Here is a 20369-nt window from a genome sequence, read left to right on the forward strand (position 1 = left end):
ATTTGTGAAATGGAGGTAATAGTTAAACGTAACTTAGAGGATTGGTGTGAGGATTAAATGAGATAATACATGAGAAGCAGCACCTCACTGGACATGAGCTGGTAGTAAAAGTCAGACCCCACCAAGGGTGTGGGGAGTGCACTTCCCTCCTGGAGGTCCAGGAGGGGGTCAGGAGTGCAGTGGGGGGAGGCGTTTCTTCTGGGTTGAGTAGTGGCCAGCATGGTTCATCAGCTAGAAATCGGGCCTGAGCCCCCAGCACAAGGAGTGAGAGCTGCCACCTCGAATTTCCGTCAGCCAGCAGGGTCAGTTTCTAGAAGGTGATCTTCTAGTGCTGCCGGGATGAGGGCTTCCAGCTAGACTCCTCTAGGCCAATAGATGAAATCTAGGTCTGTGCAGAAATCATCCCCTTGCTTCCCTTCTCCCTTCAGAACATTAAGGACCCTGGGTTCTTAGCCCAGTTCTGCCGCTTCCTGGCTTCACCTGGCTTTGTTACTCCTTTGAGCCTCAGTTTCCCTAGCTAGGTAGTTCCCACTCAGTCTTAGTGACTGGGCTGGAATCCCCTTGGAGGCTTCCTTGCTCAGAGACCTGGCAGTGCATGAGGGCATCTGGGTGGGACCTTATCTGGGCGGTCAGCTCCTACACACAGCCTCTGCCTATGGCCTGGGCTTCCACCCAGCGCGGCAGCCTGGTTCCGGGAACAAGGGACCCGAGACAGCAAGGTGGAAGGACGTGCATGGCATTTTTATGGCCAAGCTTTGGATATCACTTGGTATTGCTTTTTGCGGTCTTCTGCTCACCGAGGCAGTCACAGAGGTCACCTGGTTACAAGGGGGAGGGGACCCAGGCCTCACCAGGCTACGGAATAGTGTCAGTAGCACGCTAAAAGAAGAGTAGGCAGCACAGAGAATACTGGGGTAGCTGTCTTCAGGAAGTACCAGATGCCACACCTCCCCAGGTGGCTCTGCGGATAAGATGCGACAGCGGTGTTAAGTACTAGGCTCGTCCCTGGCACATGGTGAATGCTCAGGAAACAACAGCTATGGCTGCTTTTGATTATCATGGAAGTGGCCTTCGCTGTTCACCTCTGCCACCGAACCACACGGACCGTCTCCCCGCGATGGGCTGTGTGGTCACGTGGTGACGGACCGCTGGCAGGTATACACAGACACGTGGACAAGTCCACACAGATGGGACACACGTCATGTCACTCACAGGCCCACCTAAGCAGAGCAGCGGCCTTCCCGTGGCAGGAAGGACCGGAGGCCCCTTTGGCCCTCGATCTCTCCTTCCCATTCTCCAGAATTCTGGGACCCAGCCTGAGCAGCAGTCTCAGGGGAGCCCTGTGGTTTGGACACTGCCTGGGAACTCTGTGAGGCCTTGGGAGGCTCCTCCTTCTGGAAGAGAAGGTCTACAGGGGACAGGCCATGACCTGGGAAGGCAGGACAAAGGGACAGATGATGGGAAGAAGCAGGAAGGGGTCTCAGACAAGAGCAAATGGAGAGACTGAGACCCCAGGAAGGGAAGTGGCTTGTTGAAGGTCACATCGCCACCAAGTGGTAGAACCAGGATGTGAGCCCAAGTGGTGGCCTCAGAGCCTGCTCTCCATTTCTGTGCCAAGTAGTCCCCCTCTCTTGGAACTCTGGTCTCAGTGATGAACCTGAAGCCCCAGGAGCGCAGCACCATCAGGGAAATGACTAGCCCATCAGGTCGGGGACACCCAGCACTAGTCCACACCGGTGGAGATCAGTGGGGTCAGGAACATGAAACGGTCCATCTGGGTCATTAGCCAGGGCTTGGTTTCCAGGGAAGAGGATTCTCCCTGATCCCAGCATGGCCTGTTGATGCATTTTGTCTTCCACCAAAACCACCCTGGGTCAGGAGAACCTTTTTACATCATTATCTCAGTACCAGTGAGGCCAGAGAAAGGCAGTTCAGGCAACTAGTGCACTGGGGAGGCAGGGGGGAGGCCAGGCTGAGCGCATGAGGCTGGAGGGGTGGTGGAGAAGAGCTGTCCTCTCAGAGGAGGGGCTGGGTTGCGGAATATGGACCCTGCAGGCCGCTACCTCAGCATCACCTTTTATCGCTTAGGTGACTGCACTGAGGCTCAGTTTCTTTGTTTGTAAAATAGAGGAGAAGCAATAACGGAGCCCTTGATGTAGTGTTGCTGTGGGGATTAAAGGAGCCAGAGCTTGGAAAACAACGGTGGGGGGGTGACACCCGAAAAGTATTCCAACAACATTAGTGATGGTGAGGATTCTAAGATTATGATGCTCCCGATCTGTGTGGGCAGCTCTGGGGTCCAGACCCTCTGTGGCAGATACTTAGATAGAGCTGTGCAGATAGGAAAGGCTGGAGACCCTTCCCCACCCCACAGGAGCCTAAGGAGACCCACTGCCCCGGAATCTGAATTGCCTTTGTCATTTCTTTTTCACTTCCTCTCTTCCCGTTTAGACTGTGGTGCCCAGGAGGGCACGGATCGCTTTTCTTCCCTGTAAATCTGCAGCATAGTGCTTGGTACCTGGGAGGTACTCATAAATATTTGTTGAAATAATCAACAAATGAATAAAATAAAAACTCCATGAATTACTCATCCGTGGAACCATGTGTTTGCGCCTCCACTCATGTGTTCATTTGTAACATACATCGTTCTGCTCACCCGTCCATTCCTGCATTCACCTATCATCCTACCATCCTTTCACTCGGTCAGCCCGTACTCATCACCCATCCGTCTGTCCATCTATACATCCTATCTCATCCCCGGCTGCCAGCTGGTCCAGCACTAGCTGCAGGACCAAGTGGGCCCGAGTGGGCAAGAAGTCTTGGAGGAGGTCTTGGTGGGGCTCATAGTGGGAGGTGTGTCCAGAGGCAGGAAAACAAGGTATCAGGCTTCTTTGAGAGATGGGGAAGTGTCAGCTGACTGACTGGAGGGAGGGAGAGTTAGGTGTTCCCCAGGACCAGCAGAAGGGTGGTTCCACCCAACTGGGGTGCCCAGCCTGCTTCTCCTACAGGGCGCAGTGGTGTGGCAGAGCAGAGCCCTTTGTCCCTCCCTGCCTCTCATCTCCCCTGGCCTAAGGAGGACGGGAGCTGCTTGGTGGGAGGAGGGTGGTGTCTGTGTCACAGTTGGGTGTGGGGTACGGAGAGGAGAGGAGGGCCCTTACCAGCCACGTCGTACGCTTGTAAAAACAATTCCGAGCCAGACCCACTCCAAGCAACTGTAGATACCCAAAAGGAAAAGAGACGTCAGCGCCTAAAAGGAGGGTTCAGTTCAGCCAAACAACAAAAGAACCAGACCTGCACGGGGTGCTCTGGGCATACGTGGTGTCCCCAACACGCATCCGGGCTGACCTCACCCTGAGGGGCTCCGATGCCTTGCTGTTGTGGGAATGATCCTTGGACACCCCAATTCAGCAGCTGTGTGCTCCTGTTCCTTCTCTCAGCTTCCTTTCATTCCCCCACCCCACCAGCTCCCCTGTTGCCATGACAACAGGCTTGGATGTAATTAGCCATCTTTAATGAAGCAGCAGCAGCAAGCAGGGCCTCCGCGCCAAGCCCTGCCCCCTTCTCTAGGGCTGCAGCCTCCCGTGAACTCTGCTATCTGGGCACCCACGCGCCTCTGGATTTCTTGACCTCAGGAGGTTGTTCAAACCCCACCTCCTCCAGGACGGCCTCCCTGAATACCCCCTAACTACCCCCTACCCCAGGCACAGGTGACTCCCTCTGCTGAGTCCTGTATATTGTCTGGCAGCTCCTGGATGCCAGCCAGAGTGGTTCATCTGTGCAGGGCCTGGTCCTGCTAAAGTGAGTGAGGGCATAGACATACTTATACTAATAAGTCCAAGCTATGCACAGCCCCCCAGCTGCTCAGGGGAGATGAGGCCCCAGGTCACATAGCTGGAGACAGGGTCAGATGGGGGAGGAGGTGCTGAGAGAAAACTAAAGGTGAGTTAAGTAGCCACCATGATCAAGCAATGGGCTAGAGATGGGACGCTCGAATCATGGCCCTCCTGCTAGTGTGGGATTATCTTTGAGACCTGGCTATTTAGATTTCCCCAGGGGTTGTGTCCATCCTCTGTGCTTAAATCATCACTCCATCGTCAACTGGTCTGGTGGTTCCAAACCCTCCCCCAACATGCCCAGCCCCCAGGGAAGTCCATAATCCAGCCCATAGAGATGGTAAGAGGCAGCTGCACTCATTGGATTTCTTGGTTCAATCTAGAGGTAGAGGAGAGCTGGGGGCCCTCCTGGGGGACCCTTGTTCTGCCTCCCAGGGGTAGGAGGGGCTCGGCCAGGACCTGTGCCCTAGGATGGGATGTGGCCAGGCAGGCTCTAGGCCTTGAAGGCTCTGTGCTGCCAGTGGACGGATTGCGCCCCCCCGCCCCCGCCCTGCCAGAGTTTCAGGTCTATAAAGAGGGGTGTGTGTGTGTGTGTGTGTGTGTGTGTGTGTGTGTGTTTCAGTGTGGGGGGGTTGAGAATGTGCATTTCCATCACATTCCCTCGGGGTCCACAGAGCCTGCCCTTTGAGAACCAGTGTCATAGAGGGACCAGCAAGGGTGTCAGTGCAGAGGACACACTCACACTTCCGTTCATTCTTTCACTCAACAAGCTCGCACAGCTCGCACAGGCGTTACCCTGGGCCAGGCCCTCTCAGAACACAGGGGAGGGGCAGCACACACTTAGCTAGCCTCTCTCAGGAGTCAGGCTCTGCCCCCTCGTGCAGCCTCACTTCCCTGGGAGCCACCTCACTGCCAGGTAGGGTCATGCCTCTTTTCTCTGGCTGCTCTCTCTTGGAATTTCCTGTGCCTGTTTTCATTGTTGACTACTTTGGGATTGTCTGTTGGGAAGTTAAAATTCAAGTGTTGGACATTTTGGATCCTCTGAGGAAGCCAGTGCTGTTGGGCCCATGTCCTGCCCTCTCAGGAGAGGAGAAGGAAGAATTCCCTTCTATGGGGAATGTGGGGCTGTGGGGTCTTGATTCACCTGATTCAGGGCTGAACAGGGGAAGGTGGCAGGAGGCTGCAAGGGCCAGCAAGGGGTTGATCCTGTGCCTTGGGGCTGCCAGGGAAGATTCCTGAGCAGGAAATTACAGGGTTTGCCTCCCTGTGATGACTGTTCAGTGTGTGTGGGGGGGTAAGAGTTATTGAAGTTTTGTATATTAGCCAACATATATGTGCAGAGTGCTGTGGTTTACAAAGGGCCATGGACCCTGCCCTTAGGGGACCTACAGTGTCCCTGGAGGAGATGGCCATCAACCTAGCAATTGTTCAAATGTGTAATTACAAACTATGGTATTTGGTTAAGAAAAACAGAGAATCTTTGAGAGTGCAGAGCAGGTGCATCTGGCCTGATCTGAGGATCAGGGAGGGCTTCCTGGGGGAGGTGACAATCACACTAAGATTCATCTTAAAGGAAAAGCAAAAGCACTGCTAGGAGAGAGCCTGGTCTGTTTCTAAGAGTTCAAACAGAAGTGGTTGGAGCATATCAATCAAGGCGGAGAAAGGGAATGAGTGGACTAGCTTGGGTGATGGGTCAGAAGGTGTCCACTGTGCCAGAAACCCAGCAGAAAGCAGGTTTGAGGGAGGGCATCAGGAGTTCGGTGAGTGTCGGAGCCCTCAGTACACTGAAGAAGCATAAAGTTAGCCAGCGCAGAGACACAGCAGAGGGACCCCCAGTGAGCTGCAGAGTCCCCTGGTGGGTGGTGGAGGCTGGTACAAAAACAAAGCTCATACTGCCCCTACTCCTGATTAAATGGGTCTGGGATGTGTTCTGGCATCGCCTGCAATTTGAGGACCAGGTCCTGTTGATCATGCTTGGATACATTCTGGAGCATCATCTGGTGATGGTGGTAGGGATTGTAAATGCCTGAGCCCCCGCCCATGCTGGGGGCGTGGGTGGAGAGAACTAGGGCTGGAATCCACTAGGACTGTCTCAAGTATAGACACAAGTCAACTGGGTGGGGTGGGAGTATGCATGACTCAGGGTGGGCCCTTTCTGCTAACAGGCCCTAATGCTCTGCACCCCCCCTCCCAAGGGAGGACAGTGTCAGTTTCCAGGGATGTACATGTATGCTCATCCCTAAATATGTGTGCCTGTTTGTGCCTGGTTCTAGTTGTGTGAACCGGAAGCATGTGCCACCGTGCAGCACTGGGTCGGGTTCATGTGTGTCCGGGCTCAGGTCTGTATGGGACTCTGTTGATTGTGCACTTGGCCCCCATCCACACTCGTATACAAACCAAGGCCGGAGGACAGGTTTCCATGTATATGGGCCTGTTCAGTGTAGGTCCGTGCATGCCCGGTTGGGTACAGGCGTGGACAAAAGGCCCATGTCTCCCAGTGTACTGGCCTTTGTCAACTGGTGTGCGCCAACTTCTGTCCTCTGAGGGGGATGGGTCCGCAAGGGGAGGCTGAGGCGTGCGGGAGCGGCGGGGACGAGGTCCTACTGCCCTCAGCGTGTTGGGGGAGACCCGGCTGCGCGGAAAGGGGGCGGGCGGAGCGGGGAGGGGGGGCACGCGGGGCGGGGACTCCCCTCCGCTCCTCTCCGCTCCCCTCCCCCCGCGCCAGCGGTGCCGAGCGCGCCAGGCTCGCCCCGCGCACTCGCGAAGCGGAGGAGGCAACAGCGCCGCCGCCCGGGCCGACGCGATCAGATCGGCGCTGGAACTGACACCGCGAAGGCCGGGCTGAGCCCCTGGAGGGAGCGACGGTGGGAGAGAGGGGGCCCGCCGTCCCCCGCCGCCCCGGCACCCCCGCCCTGGCGGCGGCCCGGCCGCATGCTTCAGATGGTGAAGACCCTGGCCCAGTTCACCATTGCGCTGGAAGACATGCGCGATCTGGGCTCGGCCACCGCCTCCGGGGAGCCCGCCGGGAGCAGTGGTGCTGACGCTGAGGAGCCTGGGGAGGCCCAGGTACAGGGAGGGGGAGACACAGTCAGGGCCCTGGGCCAAGACCTAGAACCCAGCGCAAACGGGCCTGGGGGAGGCATGGGTAGATGCCAGGGCACAGGACCGGGAACTTGGATCAGGCACAACAGCTGCCCGGCCGTAGGACTGGGGGCTCAGAGACTAGTGATGGGGGCAGGGATGGTGCGTCTGGCAGGGTGTTGAGGTTTGGTGGTACCAGAATGTAAGCTTGGGATGGCAGAAGGGCTGGCAACCTCAACTGGGGTGTGGGCCTGTATCCTGAGACCCTGTATCCTGAGACCCAGCCTTGGCAAGGCCTAGTGGTACCTAGTGTGTGATATGTGTCAGGGTGTAGGCAGAGACCGGCTCCGGAGGTATCCTGGGTTCACAGGCTCCGGAAGGAGAGGTTTCATCAGCAGTCTCCAGGTGTATGTGTGTGTGCGGGGGATGGGGCATTGGGAGTAGCTGATCATGCTCCTGCCTTGCCATTCTCTCCCTGCCATTGGACCTGCTGGGCCTGGAAGCTGTCATGCTGTGGTGGCAATGGTGGTGTCCCCATTTCTGGCTCCGTGCTCTTCTCCTCTGGGGGAAGAGGAGGGAGAGGCTTCCAGGGGCTGTGTCTGTGCCTTTGTGTGTGTCTCTGGGCCCTGTCTCTCATTGTCCTGCTCTCCTCGGCTCCCGCTGGGCCTCTGGTTCTGTCTTCCTCCCCATGCTGTGCTGTGTGTGATGTGTTTCTCCCCACCACCTGACATCTCTGGGCTGAAGGCCCTGGTTCTCAGCTAGGTGACTTGGCCACATTTCCTTTTGGTCTCTTCGCAGAGTGTCTGGCCTTTATGGCTTCTCCTGTGTACATGTGTCTCTGTCTTCATGCTGTGTGCAGGGTCTGAAGCTTTGGGTCATGATGTCCCAATCACACTGGTAGGAGAGGCCCCCCTCTGTCTTCCTGCTGTATCCCTCCAGCCCCCCTCCCTCTCCCACTTCTTCACCCCCTGTAGTAAAGGTCTGAGGATGGGGCTGTTGAGGGGTGACAGGCTCTGGGGGGGAGGCTAGGCCCCTGGGGGAGGCTAAGCCTACAGGGCTGTCCCGCCCAGAACAGGTGGGCCTGCTGATCTGCTTGACAGCTGCATCGCTCCGCTCCTGCCTCCCCACCCCCACGTGCACTCACACCCGTGTCTGGGCACGTGCAGAAGGGCACTCCATGCAGTGACAGGGAGCTGGCCTTAATTTCCATGCCTCTACCTGACAGCTGAGTGACAGCGCACTGTGCTTTCAAGCAGGAGGAGGCTGGGAAAGGCGGGTGTTGCAGCGTCAGCCTCCCTGCGTGAGTTACCCCAGCCCTCTGTGCTGGCAGGGCCAGCCCCAGCCCTGCCTCCCTCAGGAGGCCTCCCTGCCTGCCCATGACCCTCAGCCCTGGGCCTAGCAGGGCTGGGCTCAGGGAGTGGAAGGAGGAGGGAGGCTGTGCCCCTCAGGGCCAAGCCTGGCCCGGTTCTTCTCTCAGGGAGCTCCATGTGGGGCAGGGAGATGGATATAGAAGAGCCATTTTGCTGAGGCAGAGTAACAACACTGAAGACCCGGCATGAATGGAGGGAGCTGCCCCGCTTCCCAGCTCCTTGTTTTCACAGTACGGGAGGAAGACATTATTCATTCCATTTCATAGGAGACAATGTGGGAACCTAGGACAGTTACCCAAGGTCACAGAGCTCATGAGGGTCCAGCTGGGGACCCTGTGGCCGGTGGCTGGTCAGTCAGTGTGGGCAAGAACTCGGGGTGTTTGGGCCCTAAGACTCAGTATGAGGTGGCTAAAGAAACTCGGATCAGGGTGCTCACTGGTGGCTCAGTCAATTAAGGGTCCAGCTTTTGGTTTCAGTTCAGGTCATGATCTCAGGGTCGTGAGATTGAGCCCCACAACAGGCTCTGTGCTCAGTGGGGAATCCACTTGAGATTCTCTCTGCCCTCTCCCTCTGCCCCTCCTCCTGCTCTCTCATATGAGTGCACTCTTTCTCTCAAATAAGTAAATCTTTAAAAAAAAATAAAATAAATAAACTCGGTCCCCACTCTGCCAGTCACTAGCTGTGTGACCTTGGGCAAGTCAGTCACCTCTCAGACTTGACTACCTTGTCTATAATGTGGAGATGATGACACCTGCGAGTGTGAGGCAGAAATGAGGCCATATCTGTGAGTGCTGAGAGGGCTCTGGGGGACAAGGGGAGGACTGAGCATCTGGGCCTTTCCTTGGGAGGCCCTTCTGGCCTTTGAGGTTTTCTCCCAAACACTCCATCCTAGGGTGGGCCCAACTGATGTTCCCTCCTACTAGAAGCTGCCCTGGTGTTTTAAGGGCCTTCGAATTACTGAGGTTAGATGACCTGACTATAGCTGGGGGCTCTGAGGAAAAGCCCAGTGGCTTGTCACCCATCAGAGCATGCAGCTGGTGGGGATGGGGCAAGGCCAGTCTCCTCCCCTCCCTCAAGGGAGAGCCATTCGCACCCCCCCCCCCCCACCTGTGAGTTCCTAGCACAGGAGCCTACTTTTCTAAGCATGTCCCATTGTTGACAGGTTTGGGGACAGACCTGACCCCAAGTCCCCAAGTCAGAGGGAGGGGATCATCAGATGAGAGTATACCATCTGGTGAAGGCTTCCTGGAGGAGTGGGCCAGAAGTATAGGAACTGGTGGCAAGGGGCAGTAGGTAGGTAATAGGTAGGTAAGCTGAGGTCCAGGGAGTCAGACACAGAGAAGGCATCCTCTGCCTGGCTTCTAGCAAAGCTTTCCCACAGAATAGGGGCTGCCCTGTCAGGGCAGGATGGACACCCTATCCCTGGAGGGGCAGGTACAGAGTCTGGTTGGCCCTCAGGGACTCCGTACTGTAGACCATCACATGCTTAGGATGGAGGCCTTAGCTCCTGGGCCTCCTTTTCCCCATCCTTAAAATGGGAAGAAGAACATCGTCTATCTCACAGGGTAGTCAGGAGGATGAAATAATGATATGCTCAGAGCTGGTGTGGAGTAGGGCTCAGTTAACCTGTTTTTACTGAGAGAATGGATATCCAGCCTTGTCTGAGAGTGGGTGAACCCTGCCCCAACCTGGCTGTGTGACCTCTGGCACTGATGTCACCTTTCTGAGTCACCTTTTCTTCATCTGTGGCAGGAGGCCACAGTCTCCACTCTCAGGAATGGTGTGAAGCCCAGCCTGGTAGGGTCTCACCCCGTAGCACTGAGCCTGAAGAAGGGGTTTTTGGAGTTGGCAGCTGGGGCGGGGGGTGGCCTGGAGGCATCTTCCTTTGCCAAGGTAAGAGGTTATTGGTTGTTTTGAGTCCTTTTTAGGAGCCCATTGGGTAACCTCGAAGTGAACAGGAGATCACCATTTCTGCCAGCAGCCATAGGGAGGTGGTGGAGGAGTAAGGGGCACACCCTGGAAGGGGGGGCATTTGAGATGTGGGGGGAGGGTGCCCCCTGCATGGGGAGCGTGTGAGCAAGTTCTGGCAGAGTGGAGGCCCATGGTGCTTTGGGGTAATAGCCAGCAGCCCTGGATGGTGGGAAAGCAGGCTTCGAAGGCCAGGCAGAGGAAGAGGGTGGGTTCTTTCGGTCATTGTGCCTGCGGGGGGTGGGGTCTGAGGGGAACAAGGCATGCTCACCCTCTGCCTTCTGTCTCCCAAGGACATGCGGAAGCACGTGACCATGACCCTGCTGGACACGGAGCAGTCGTATGTGGAGTCTCTGCGCACCTTGATGCAGGTGAGGCTCGAGGCTATTAACCAGGCCCCTGAGAGTGGCCGTTCTGAATCTAGGAGGCTGTCACACACATGGGAAAAAAGCCATTTTTATGGACAGGATGGAGGCTGGAGACGAGAGAGGAATGACCCTGGGATACATCATCCCTCTGTGGAGAAACCCCCCTCCCCCATCGTGTGACTACCCCAGAGGAGGAAGCCCCTGCCAGGGTCGGGGAGAACATGGAGGGGACTTAATTAGTCCAGACAAGCCACCCCACGGCAGGTGCTCCCTCCTTTTACTGTCCTGCCACCTCCCCCTGGCAGCCCTGGGCCTGAGCTTAGATCTGTGCCCCTGCCCACGGTAGCCCCATCCATTTTATTCATTGACTGGGAAAATGATCATTGAATGGAATAAAATGCTGGGTACCTGCTGTGTGCCAGGCCCCAGCCCAGGAATAGGAAGCATAAGGATGAGTAAGAGAGGCAAGCCGCTGCCACAGGATCTCATCGTCCCATTGGGCACAGAGTTGAGTATATGTTCATTCTCAAAGCATTGAGGGGCCACCTGTGAGGTGAGGGGATCAGGGAATTTTCCCTGGAGGTCATGCTGGCTTCCTCCCTACCTGTCTTGGCAATAGGAACAGCACGTGCAAGGTCAGGTAAAGAGAGGCCAGCATAGAGCACAAAGGGTTGACCGTCTGTGGATGCAGGGGGCCACATGGTAGAGGCTTTGACTACCAGGAAGAAGGTTTGGACCCTACCAGGGGCCCTGGAGAGTCAGCGAAGGGCTTTGAGCCAGGGATGGATGTCGTCTCATTCATGCTTTACATAGTCTGTCTGACTGCTGGGAAGGTGGATAGTCAGCCACTGAGGGTAGGTGAGGGAGGAGAGGCCAGGACCAGAGCAGAAGCCACAGGGAAGGAGCATCGGGACAGACACTCAGGAAGTGGACTGATCAGGCCAGGCCTGGTAGCTGGTCGGCTATGGGATGAGGCCTGGACTTCTGGTCTGGGTGATGGAAGCACTGTAGGAGCCCCACACATGAAAGCTGGGGTGAGATGGCCAGATCAGGTTCTGACTGGGGAGAGCCCCTAGCTCAGGGTGCACATGTAGGCCTGGGGCCCAGGACTAAGAACATGGATCCCAGCTGAGGGGACCTGGCCTTGGTAAATTCACTCAAGCCATCTAGGCAGACTGAGAGCAAAGAACAGAAGGTAGAGCCCTGGAAACATCCAGAGTGTACATTCATTTACTCCGCAGATCCACAATGAGCATCTTCTGGGTGCGGACCGTGTTCTTGGTGAGGGTTCAGCAGAGAGCATGAGTGATGAGGTCCTGTCTCCTAGAGCTCATGGTCTCCGGCAGACACGGACAGTAACCAGCCAGGCAAGCCGCACCTGAGGACAGATGCAGGTTCACAAGTGTGCCGAGGGTGTATCCGTGACAACTGAGTATTGTCCAGCCAGAGAAGGGAGGAAATTCTGACATGTGCCACAACATGGGTGAACCTCAAAGACACGAGGCTAAACCAAAGTGAGCCAGTCACAAGAGGACAGATACTGTATGACTGCACTTCTGTGGGTCACCTAGGATGACCAAGTTCATAGAAACAGAAAAGTCCAATGGTGCTTGCCAGGGCCTGGGGGAGGGGAAGTGGAAGATAGTGTTTAATGGGTATGGAGTTGTGGTTTGGGAAGATGGGAAAGTTCCAGAGGGTATTGGGGATGATGGTTCCACAGCAGCGTGAAGGTTTTTAATGTGAGTGTACTAACTGTACTTAAAAATGATTGAAATCGGGGTGCCTGGGTGGCTCAGTGGGTTAAAGCCTCTGCCTTTGGCTCAGGTCATGATCTCAGGGTCCTGGGATCGAGCCCCGCATCAGGCTCTCTGCTCAGCGGGGAGCCTGCTTCCCTTCCTCTCTCTCTACCTGCCTCTCTGCCTACTTGTGATCTCTGTCAAATAAAAAAATCTTAAAAAAAAAAAAAGATTGAAATCGGCAAGTTTTATGGTGTTTATATCATTGCTTTTATTTTTTTATTTTATTTTTAAAAAAGATTTTTATCTAGTTATTTGAGAGACAGAGACATAGTGACGGAGATAGTGAGAGAGAGCAAAAGTAGGGAGGAGAGAGAGAAGCAGGCTTCCCACTGAGCAGGGAGCTCAATGCAGGGCTCGATCCCAGGACTCTGGGATCATGACCGGAGCCGAAGGCAGAGGCTTTAACCCACTGAGCCACCCAGGCAACCCTGGCCTAGGAATTCTAGGAGGGAGGCTGCCTGCCTGCCCCTTCACCATCACGTTGCTTTTTTATATTAAAAATAAGCACACAGTGGCTCTCCCTTTCCCCCTGCTTGGGTTCCCTCTCCCGCTGTGTCTCTCTTTGTCAAATAAATAAATAAAATCCTTTTTAAAAAATAAAGAAAAAATAAGCGCATGGAAAGAGATCATAGAACGGGGCCTGCCCTGGTGTCACAAGCCAGGGAGGGCTTCTCTGAGGTTGGGGTGTTCAGCGGAGACCTGAATGATAGGCAAGCATTAAGCAGTGGGAGAGCCTGGAGGGCACCCTTCTGGCAGCTGGGACAGCGGGAACAAAGGCTGGAGGCTGGAGGAAACCTCGAGCAGTTAGCCCTGGAGAGGTGGCCAGGGTGGCTGCTGTGCAAGGCGCTGGGACACAACTAGAATGCCATCTTTTAGGGATGCCCTTGGCCGCTAGGCGGTGGTAGTCATGCAGGGGTAGTCATGTGGGGTCCTTTGGAGTCTCCTGGGTGGGAGTTGAAGGCATTGGGGTCAGGCAGTCCAAGGTTTGAGTCACTCGCTTCCCTGCTGTGTGATGCTAGTCTAGTCACCTTGCTTCTCTGAGCCTCGGTGCTTTTGTGTGCAGAATGTGACTATCACACCCGGTCCTGGTGCTAAGGTGCAGAGGTAACGAAGCTGTTCTTGCCTTGTTCACACTTGGGAGGCTGGCGTGACCTGGGCAGGGCTCTCTGCCTTTCACTCTCCTGGCCAGTTCAGGGCTGCACATGTGGAGGCTTGCAGGACCTGCCAAGAGGAGAGCTAAGGATAGTTCTCAGGAGGCGGGACTGAGAGTATAAGCAGGAGAGTGTCAGCCGAATGGACTCCACGGCCCTAGTGTTCCCTCACAGTGACCACTGCCACCCGCATTGATTGGTATCATCCCTGCAAGCCAGGAGTTTCTTTTTTTTTCCTTTCTTTAAATTGAGGTATAATTAACATATGGTGTTACATTAGTGTCATGTGTAGGCCAGGCTTGGTATTTTTTTAAAGAAATACGGAGGTTAACAGAGGTGATGGGATTTGAACCCACATCCTGAACCTTGGCTCAGACTGACCTAGGAATTTTTTTTTTTTAAGATTTTATTTATTTATTTGACGGACAGAGATCACAGTAGGAGGAGAGAGGGGGAAGCAGACTCCCTGCTAAGCAGAGAGCCGGATGTGGGGGTGGGGGTGGGGGGCTCCATCCCAGGACACTGGGATCATGACCCTAGCGGAAGGCAGAGGTTTTAACCCACTGAGCCACCCAGGTGCCCCTGGCCTAGGAATTCTAGGAGGGAAGCTGCCTGCCTGCCCCTTCACCATCACCCGCTGGCCTTTTAAGAATCCCCAACCGGGCAAGAGGATTCTGTTGAGCTTGACTTTCTCGAGGCTGTTATATCAAGCCAGTTTTTTAAATGTTTGGTATAAAGTTTGCCAGAACATTGCATTACTTTTTCAAACATCCTCATTTCTTGGGCTTGTAGTTAGAGTTTCGGCCAGTAGAGGGCGACCGCTGCGTGAGAACGCGTACTGCGAAGCAAGGCTCTTCATTCTCAGGAATCCGGGTTGAACGCAGATGGGAGGTGAAAAAGAGGAGTGGTTTTTTTTTTTTTTTTTTAAGATTATTTATTTATTTATTTGACAGAGAGAGATCACATGTAGGCAGAGAGGCAGGCAGACTGAGAGAGAGAGAGAGGAGGAAGCAGGCTCCCTGCTGAGCAGAGAGCCCGATACGGGACTCGATTCCATGACCCTGAGATCATGACTTGAGCTGAAGGCAGCGGCTTAACCCACTGAGCCACCCACGCGCCCAAAAAAGAGGAGTTTTAATCAGACTTGACCGTAGCCCTGAAAACCATGAAAACAGTGCTCAGATGGTGGCACGAAAGGCCTCCCAGGCCCCTCCTTGCTTTATTTCCCCCACAGCAGTTCTCAACTTTTAACTTTCCACATGTAACTGATTTGACGATAAACATCTCTGAACTCCAGGTTCATCCTGTAATTGATGGCATATGATAACTTAATTGGCAGCAATTTTTTCTTTTCTTTTCTTTTCTTTTTTAATATTTTACTTATTAGACAGAGATCACAGGTAGGCAGAGCGGCAGGCAGAGAGAGGAGGAAGCAGGCTCCTCCTTGCTGAGCAGAGAGCCCAATGCGGGACTAGGTCCCAGGACCCTGAGATCATGACCTGAGCTGAAGGCAGAGGCTTTAACCCACTGAGCCACCCAGGCACCCCACAGCAATTTTTTTTCTTAAAGATTTAATGAAATGTGGTTTATTTTTGTTTCTTCCTTATATCTGTATGTTCCATCACACTAGACTGTAAGCTCCACTGGGCAGGGAGTTTGGTCTTCCTTGCTCACTGCTGAACTGTGCCTGTGCACGGTGACTGCTCAGTGAAGTGTCTGCTGAGTTAGCGCATGTGGGTCTCCCAGGAGCCCAGTCTACTTGCTTTCCTCACTCCACGCTCTGTGGGTTCATGCATCCAACAAACTTTTACTGAGCCCACTCACCCCCGTCTTATGCCAGGCCCTGGGCCGCACAGTGAGAGGTGTGGGGATAGGTCTTCCTCTCTCCGCTAGAGCTCTGAGTCTAATGAGGGAGATCCGGAGGCATGGCCATTGAGTCATAGGCTCAGGTGATTTCGTATGCCCCCCATGCCAGTGGGTTGGGATGCCATCCCTCTGAGGGTACCCAGACTGACCTGTAGGGGACCCCCAGGGCTATATGCAGCCGCTGAAGCAGCCAGAGAACTCCTTGCTCTGTGACCCATCGCTGGTGGATGAGATCTTCGACCAGATCCCTGAGCTCCTGGAGCACCACGAACAGTTCCTTGAGCAGGTGCGGCACTGTGTGCAGACCTGGCACGCCCAGCAGAAGGTGGGAGACCTGCTCGTCCAGTCGGTGAGTGGCCCTGCTGCCCACTGCTACAGCCCCCACGAGCCTGGGCCCCTCCTGGAAGGGGATGACTGCTGCCATGGACCCCCCTCTCCCACTCCACCTGGACACTGACTCTGATACCAGGTCCAACCCCAGAACCTGGGCACTGACTCCAGCACTGTGGTTGACCTGAACCTGGACACCCCAAAACCTCAGAGCTTGGCTAGACTCTGCCACAGACCCCAGCCCCAACCAGTTCCTGACCCTGATCCTGGACCCAGCTCTAGTGGCTCGCACTAACTTTGACCCTAGTCCTGACCTCGAGCTGGTCCTGACACTGACCCAGACCTCGGTGGTTGCTGGTACTGACCTCAGCCCTTACGTTGACTAGCTCTTTTCTCCATCCAGCATTTTAATTAGATAGCTAACTACTTGGCACTTAAGTGCTAGCCATTATTCTAAATACATTACATAAATCCACAAGGCTAGGAGAAAGGTGCAATTATTCCCCCAAGTTTAAAGTGGATGACTCTGCAGCATAGAGAGTAAGTAACCTGATCAAGGTCACAGTGAGTGGTAAAGGGTTCAGGCTCCAAGAGCTGCGGGTCCAATGCCCACACTGCCCCAGCCTGTGCCCCCCCCGCCTTCATCACGAGCATGCCCCCACCTGTGAGCTCTTCAGGATCCCACCATAGTGAATGAGACCGTAGAAAAGGTATTGGCTTCAAAACTCAAAAAAAGCTGTAAAAGCAAAGCTAATAAACATTTAATTAAATGTCTGTAAAAACATAACACACCATTTTCTTTAGTTGTTAAATATAGTATTGTTTATACGAGCTTAATTGCATTTGAACAAACTTGTTACATTTTGTTTTTTGGCCAGAATTCCCAGGAATGCACCGTGATGACTGATAAATCATAGCCAAACACAAACTAAACTGCTTACTCAGAGCCGAATGATTTCAAAAGCACAATTGTAAAATGCCTTTCAAAAATTGTACTAGCAAACAAACAAAAACAAACTTACAAACTTACCTGTTGTTGTGAGATGTGGATGTTCTTTCATGTGTTTGTGATGATGTGGGTGGGCCTTGGGCCTAAGAAGGTCTTAGAAGCTGCCTGCTGACCCGGAATGGATGTGACAAGAACTCTGAAGGGACCCCCGTTGGGTGCTGACACCTCCAGGCCATTGCCACCCTCGCTGTCACCGGGCTCATCCCCTGTCTGGACTTGGATGCTGACCATGGTCTGACGAGCAGAAGCCCTGGTCCCAGGGAAGGGTCAGCAGAGCAAGCTTGGGCCCAGGGTGGGCTGGGGCGTAAGGGCTGTCTTCTTCTCCGAGCCTCTGCTCTGTAGCACACCCCGGGCCTGGGGAGGGGGACAGTCAGTGCCTTAGAGACACAGGAGCTTGTGGGCCCAGAGGGGCCAGAAGCAAATACCACCATAGGGCCCTTAATCCATCCGTGGTTCAGCTGATACAGGAACCAGGGTGTCCCACCACCTAGCCAGCGCTTCTGCCCAAGAACTTTAACATTTAGCCCAGCTATCAGCTGGCCATCAGTGCTAGCCACCAGCTTTGTGCCCCCACTGGAAAGGATGGACATTCCTATTGCCTTCCAGAAGAGAGACTTGTCGCCAGGGGGCTATCAAGGGAGGCCAGAGGCCAAGTGTGATTCCAGAAAGAGTTCTAGTCAGGGCAGGGAGGGCTTCCTGGAGGAGGCACGGTTGGAGCTTAGCCCTGAGATTGGATGATGGTGAGATTTGGATATAGTAAGGGCATCTGGTGGAGAGAATTACATGGGCAAAGGCCAAGAGGCTGGAATGAGTCAGTGTCTCTCAGAGGACAGTAAGGAGGGGGAACTCCTGGCTGGACTTAATGAGGCTGGAGAGCAAGGGATGGAAATGCCCAGTTGGAAATGGGAGAGCCGGGTCTACAGGACACATCTAGGCATATGTATTTCCATGTACACACAGACCTAAGTAAGATACATGTTTGCACACACACATGCTCACAGGGTCACACATACAAGGTGTATGTGTATACACAACACAGGAGCACATACCCCATCCCTTAGAGACCACATCATGTCCAGTTGGAGGGAAAGGATGTTGGTTTGTGCATCACTGGAAACCAGGACTGGGTGAGGTGAAGTAAGGGACACCTTGAAGGTCCCCAACCTACCTCTTCACCCACAGTTCTCCAAGGACGTCCTGGTCAACATCTATTCTGCCTACATTGACAACTTTCTCAACGCAAAGGATGCCGTGCGTGTGGCTAAGGAGGCGAGGCCTGCCTTTCTCAAGTTCTTGGAGGTACTGGGGGCCAGCTAAGGGGGATGGACATGACTCCTACCTTGGGCCAGCTTTGGGAGGGGGCAAGAGCTCCCAGACTGGCACCATAGCCTTAGGCTAGGGTTCAGCTTTTGCCCTTGGGCTGGGCTGGAGGCACTGGCTGCGGACCTGTCCTCAGTCATTCCCTTCTTTGCATGACATCCTCACACGGGTGCCCATCCACTTTGTTTCTGGTTTTAGCAAAGCATGCGTGAGAACAAGGAGAAGCAGGCGCTGTCTGACCTCATGATCAAGCCTGTGCAGCGGATCCCACGCTATGAGCTTCTGGTGAAGGTGGGCGTGGGAGGCACGTGAGGCTGTGGAGGGCTGGAAGGCCCCTCGATTGAGCCTGATGTCAGTGTCCCCAGGGGTCGGGTAGGAAGAGAAGTCCTCTCTGGAGTCTCCCTGTAGTCTCTCCTGCTCCAGCCATCAATATGGGGCTGCCGGGCCTGAAAGGGACAGCTGATAAGCAGGGGTCTTATCCCCATCTCCACCCCAGGACCTCCTGAAACACACACCCGAGGACCACCCAGACCACCCACTCCTGCTGGATGCTCAGCGGAACATCAAGCAGGTGGCTGAACGCATCAACAAGGGTGTGCGGAGCGCAGAGGAGGCAGAGCGACACGCCCGTGTGCTGCAGGAAATTGAGGCTCACATTGAGGGCATGGAGGACGTGAGTGCCACCCGCCACCCAAGTCTTCGTTTACACCTGTGGTCCCCTGCAGTCACCGTCCCGTCCACCTCCACAGTGTGTCTGCCAGCATCCCCACCCATCTCTGTCCATAGCCACAACCGTGTTGTCTGTCTCTGGCCACAGATCCCGCGGCCTGAGCACACAGCATCAGGAGGACAGAGGGGATGCTGCTTCTACTGTCCTGGCCCGTGGAGGGGGGCCAGGGGTTCCTGGGGTCTGGGGAGGAGATGGGTTTAATAATTGGCCTTCAAGGTTTTGTCTCTCCTGCCCCACAGCTCCAAGCCCCTCTGCGGCGATTCCTAAGGCAGGAGATGGTCATTGAAGTGGTAAGAAGTTTCCCGTTGTCTACCCACCTGTTCCCATCTCCCTATTTTGTTCATACTTCTGCTCATACCTGCTGCCCTTGGGCCTCCCTGCTCTTCCCCACAACAGGAGTCCTGGGTCGAGTCCCAGCTCTGCCTCTGGGCATCTGGGGCAGAGCCCTCACCCCTCTCTGGGCCTGGCTGTCCCCTTGGGCACGGTGGGCAGGAGGGTGGGCCTCTGGGCCTGAGTCCTGCCTCGGACCCCACAGAAGGCCGTCGGTGGCAAGAAGGACCGGTCTCTCTTCCTGTTCACGGACCTCATCGTCTGCACGACCCTAAAGCGGAAATCGGGTTCCTTGCGGCGCAGCTCCATGAGCCTGTGAGTGGCTGGGGCGGGGTTGGGCTGGGGCAGCGGGGAAGCAGCTGTCCTTCCCTGCTCCCACTGCGCCAGCCGGGCCAGAGCTCCCCCTTGGCTACCCACAGGTACACGGCAGCCAGCGTCATCGACACGGCCAGCAAGTACAAGCTGCTGTGGAAGCTGCCGCTGGAGGACGCGGACATCGTCAAAGGTGGGGCTGGCCCAGGCCTGCCTGGGGGTTCTGGGTGTCCGGGCCCTCCTCTCAGAAGCCCTCCTGGAGGGCTTGCCCTGTGGCCAGGCTGGCTGCCTGGATCTGTCTGCTTTTCTGTTGCAGGGGCCTCACTTTCCTAGCCAATATTGGGGGAGGGTGGCCTGCAGGATCGGTGTGCCCAACACAGAGCCACACCAGGACCTGTGCACACAGACCACCTTCTGACGGGGCAGGGACCTCGCCTAGGGGTGGTGCGGGGGCACAGACACACCTGCCACCAGCCACTGACCAAGGCACCAGCATCCTATTAGATGACGATGCACTGCTCTGGTCCAGCAGTTTAGCTCATCGGGAGCAGAGACTCCCTTAAGTCAGTGCAAGCAGAAGGCTGGTTGGAAAGATCTATGTTGTTTGGGGCTGAGGTGGTTTCAGAGAATTGCTCTTCCTGCCTGTTCTCACTGCTTTCTCTGCTTCCTCCTTCCTTCCACCTCCTGTGCTCCCTCATTGCCTGCTCCACATCGTGGCCTTTCTCCCTAGCTGCTCCAGGATCCGAAGTTTACCTTTCTGAGGGGGCGGGTTGGTCTGGGATGGTGGTGTGGGTGCCTCTGGGCTGGCAGGCAGTTCGGGTTCAGACTCTGTCCCTAGGCTTAGCTGTGGTGGCCCCCAGGGCAAACCCAGGCCGGCCTCACGTGGGCCGCTATGGAGGAAT

The 20369-nt window shown here is 55.1% G+C and overlaps 1 protein-coding gene across 1 annotated transcript in view; it reads left to right on the plus strand.

Moving 5' to 3' along the window:
• ARHGEF17 (Rho guanine nucleotide exchange factor 17) overlaps positions 1–20369 on the plus strand; it is a 56290-nt gene that overhangs the window by 27086 nt on the left and 8835 nt on the right. The window contains exons 2-9 of the mRNA XM_059410246.1: positions 10546–10623; positions 15603–15785; positions 17958–18074; positions 18294–18386; positions 18592–18768; positions 19065–19115; positions 19361–19470; positions 19575–19660. Coding sequence (XP_059266229.1) covers positions 10546–10623; positions 15603–15785; positions 17958–18074; positions 18294–18386; positions 18592–18768; positions 19065–19115; positions 19361–19470; positions 19575–19660 — 895 coding nt within the window. The remainder of the gene's footprint in view (positions 1–10545; positions 10624–15602; positions 15786–17957; positions 18075–18293; positions 18387–18591; positions 18769–19064; positions 19116–19360; positions 19471–19574; positions 19661–20369) is intronic.

The sequence above is a fragment of the Mustela nigripes genome, chromosome 1 (genome assembly GCF_022355385.1).
Source record: "Mustela nigripes isolate SB6536 chromosome 1, MUSNIG.SB6536, whole genome shotgun sequence".
Taxonomy (NCBI): domain Eukaryota; kingdom Metazoa; phylum Chordata; class Mammalia; order Carnivora; family Mustelidae; genus Mustela; species Mustela nigripes.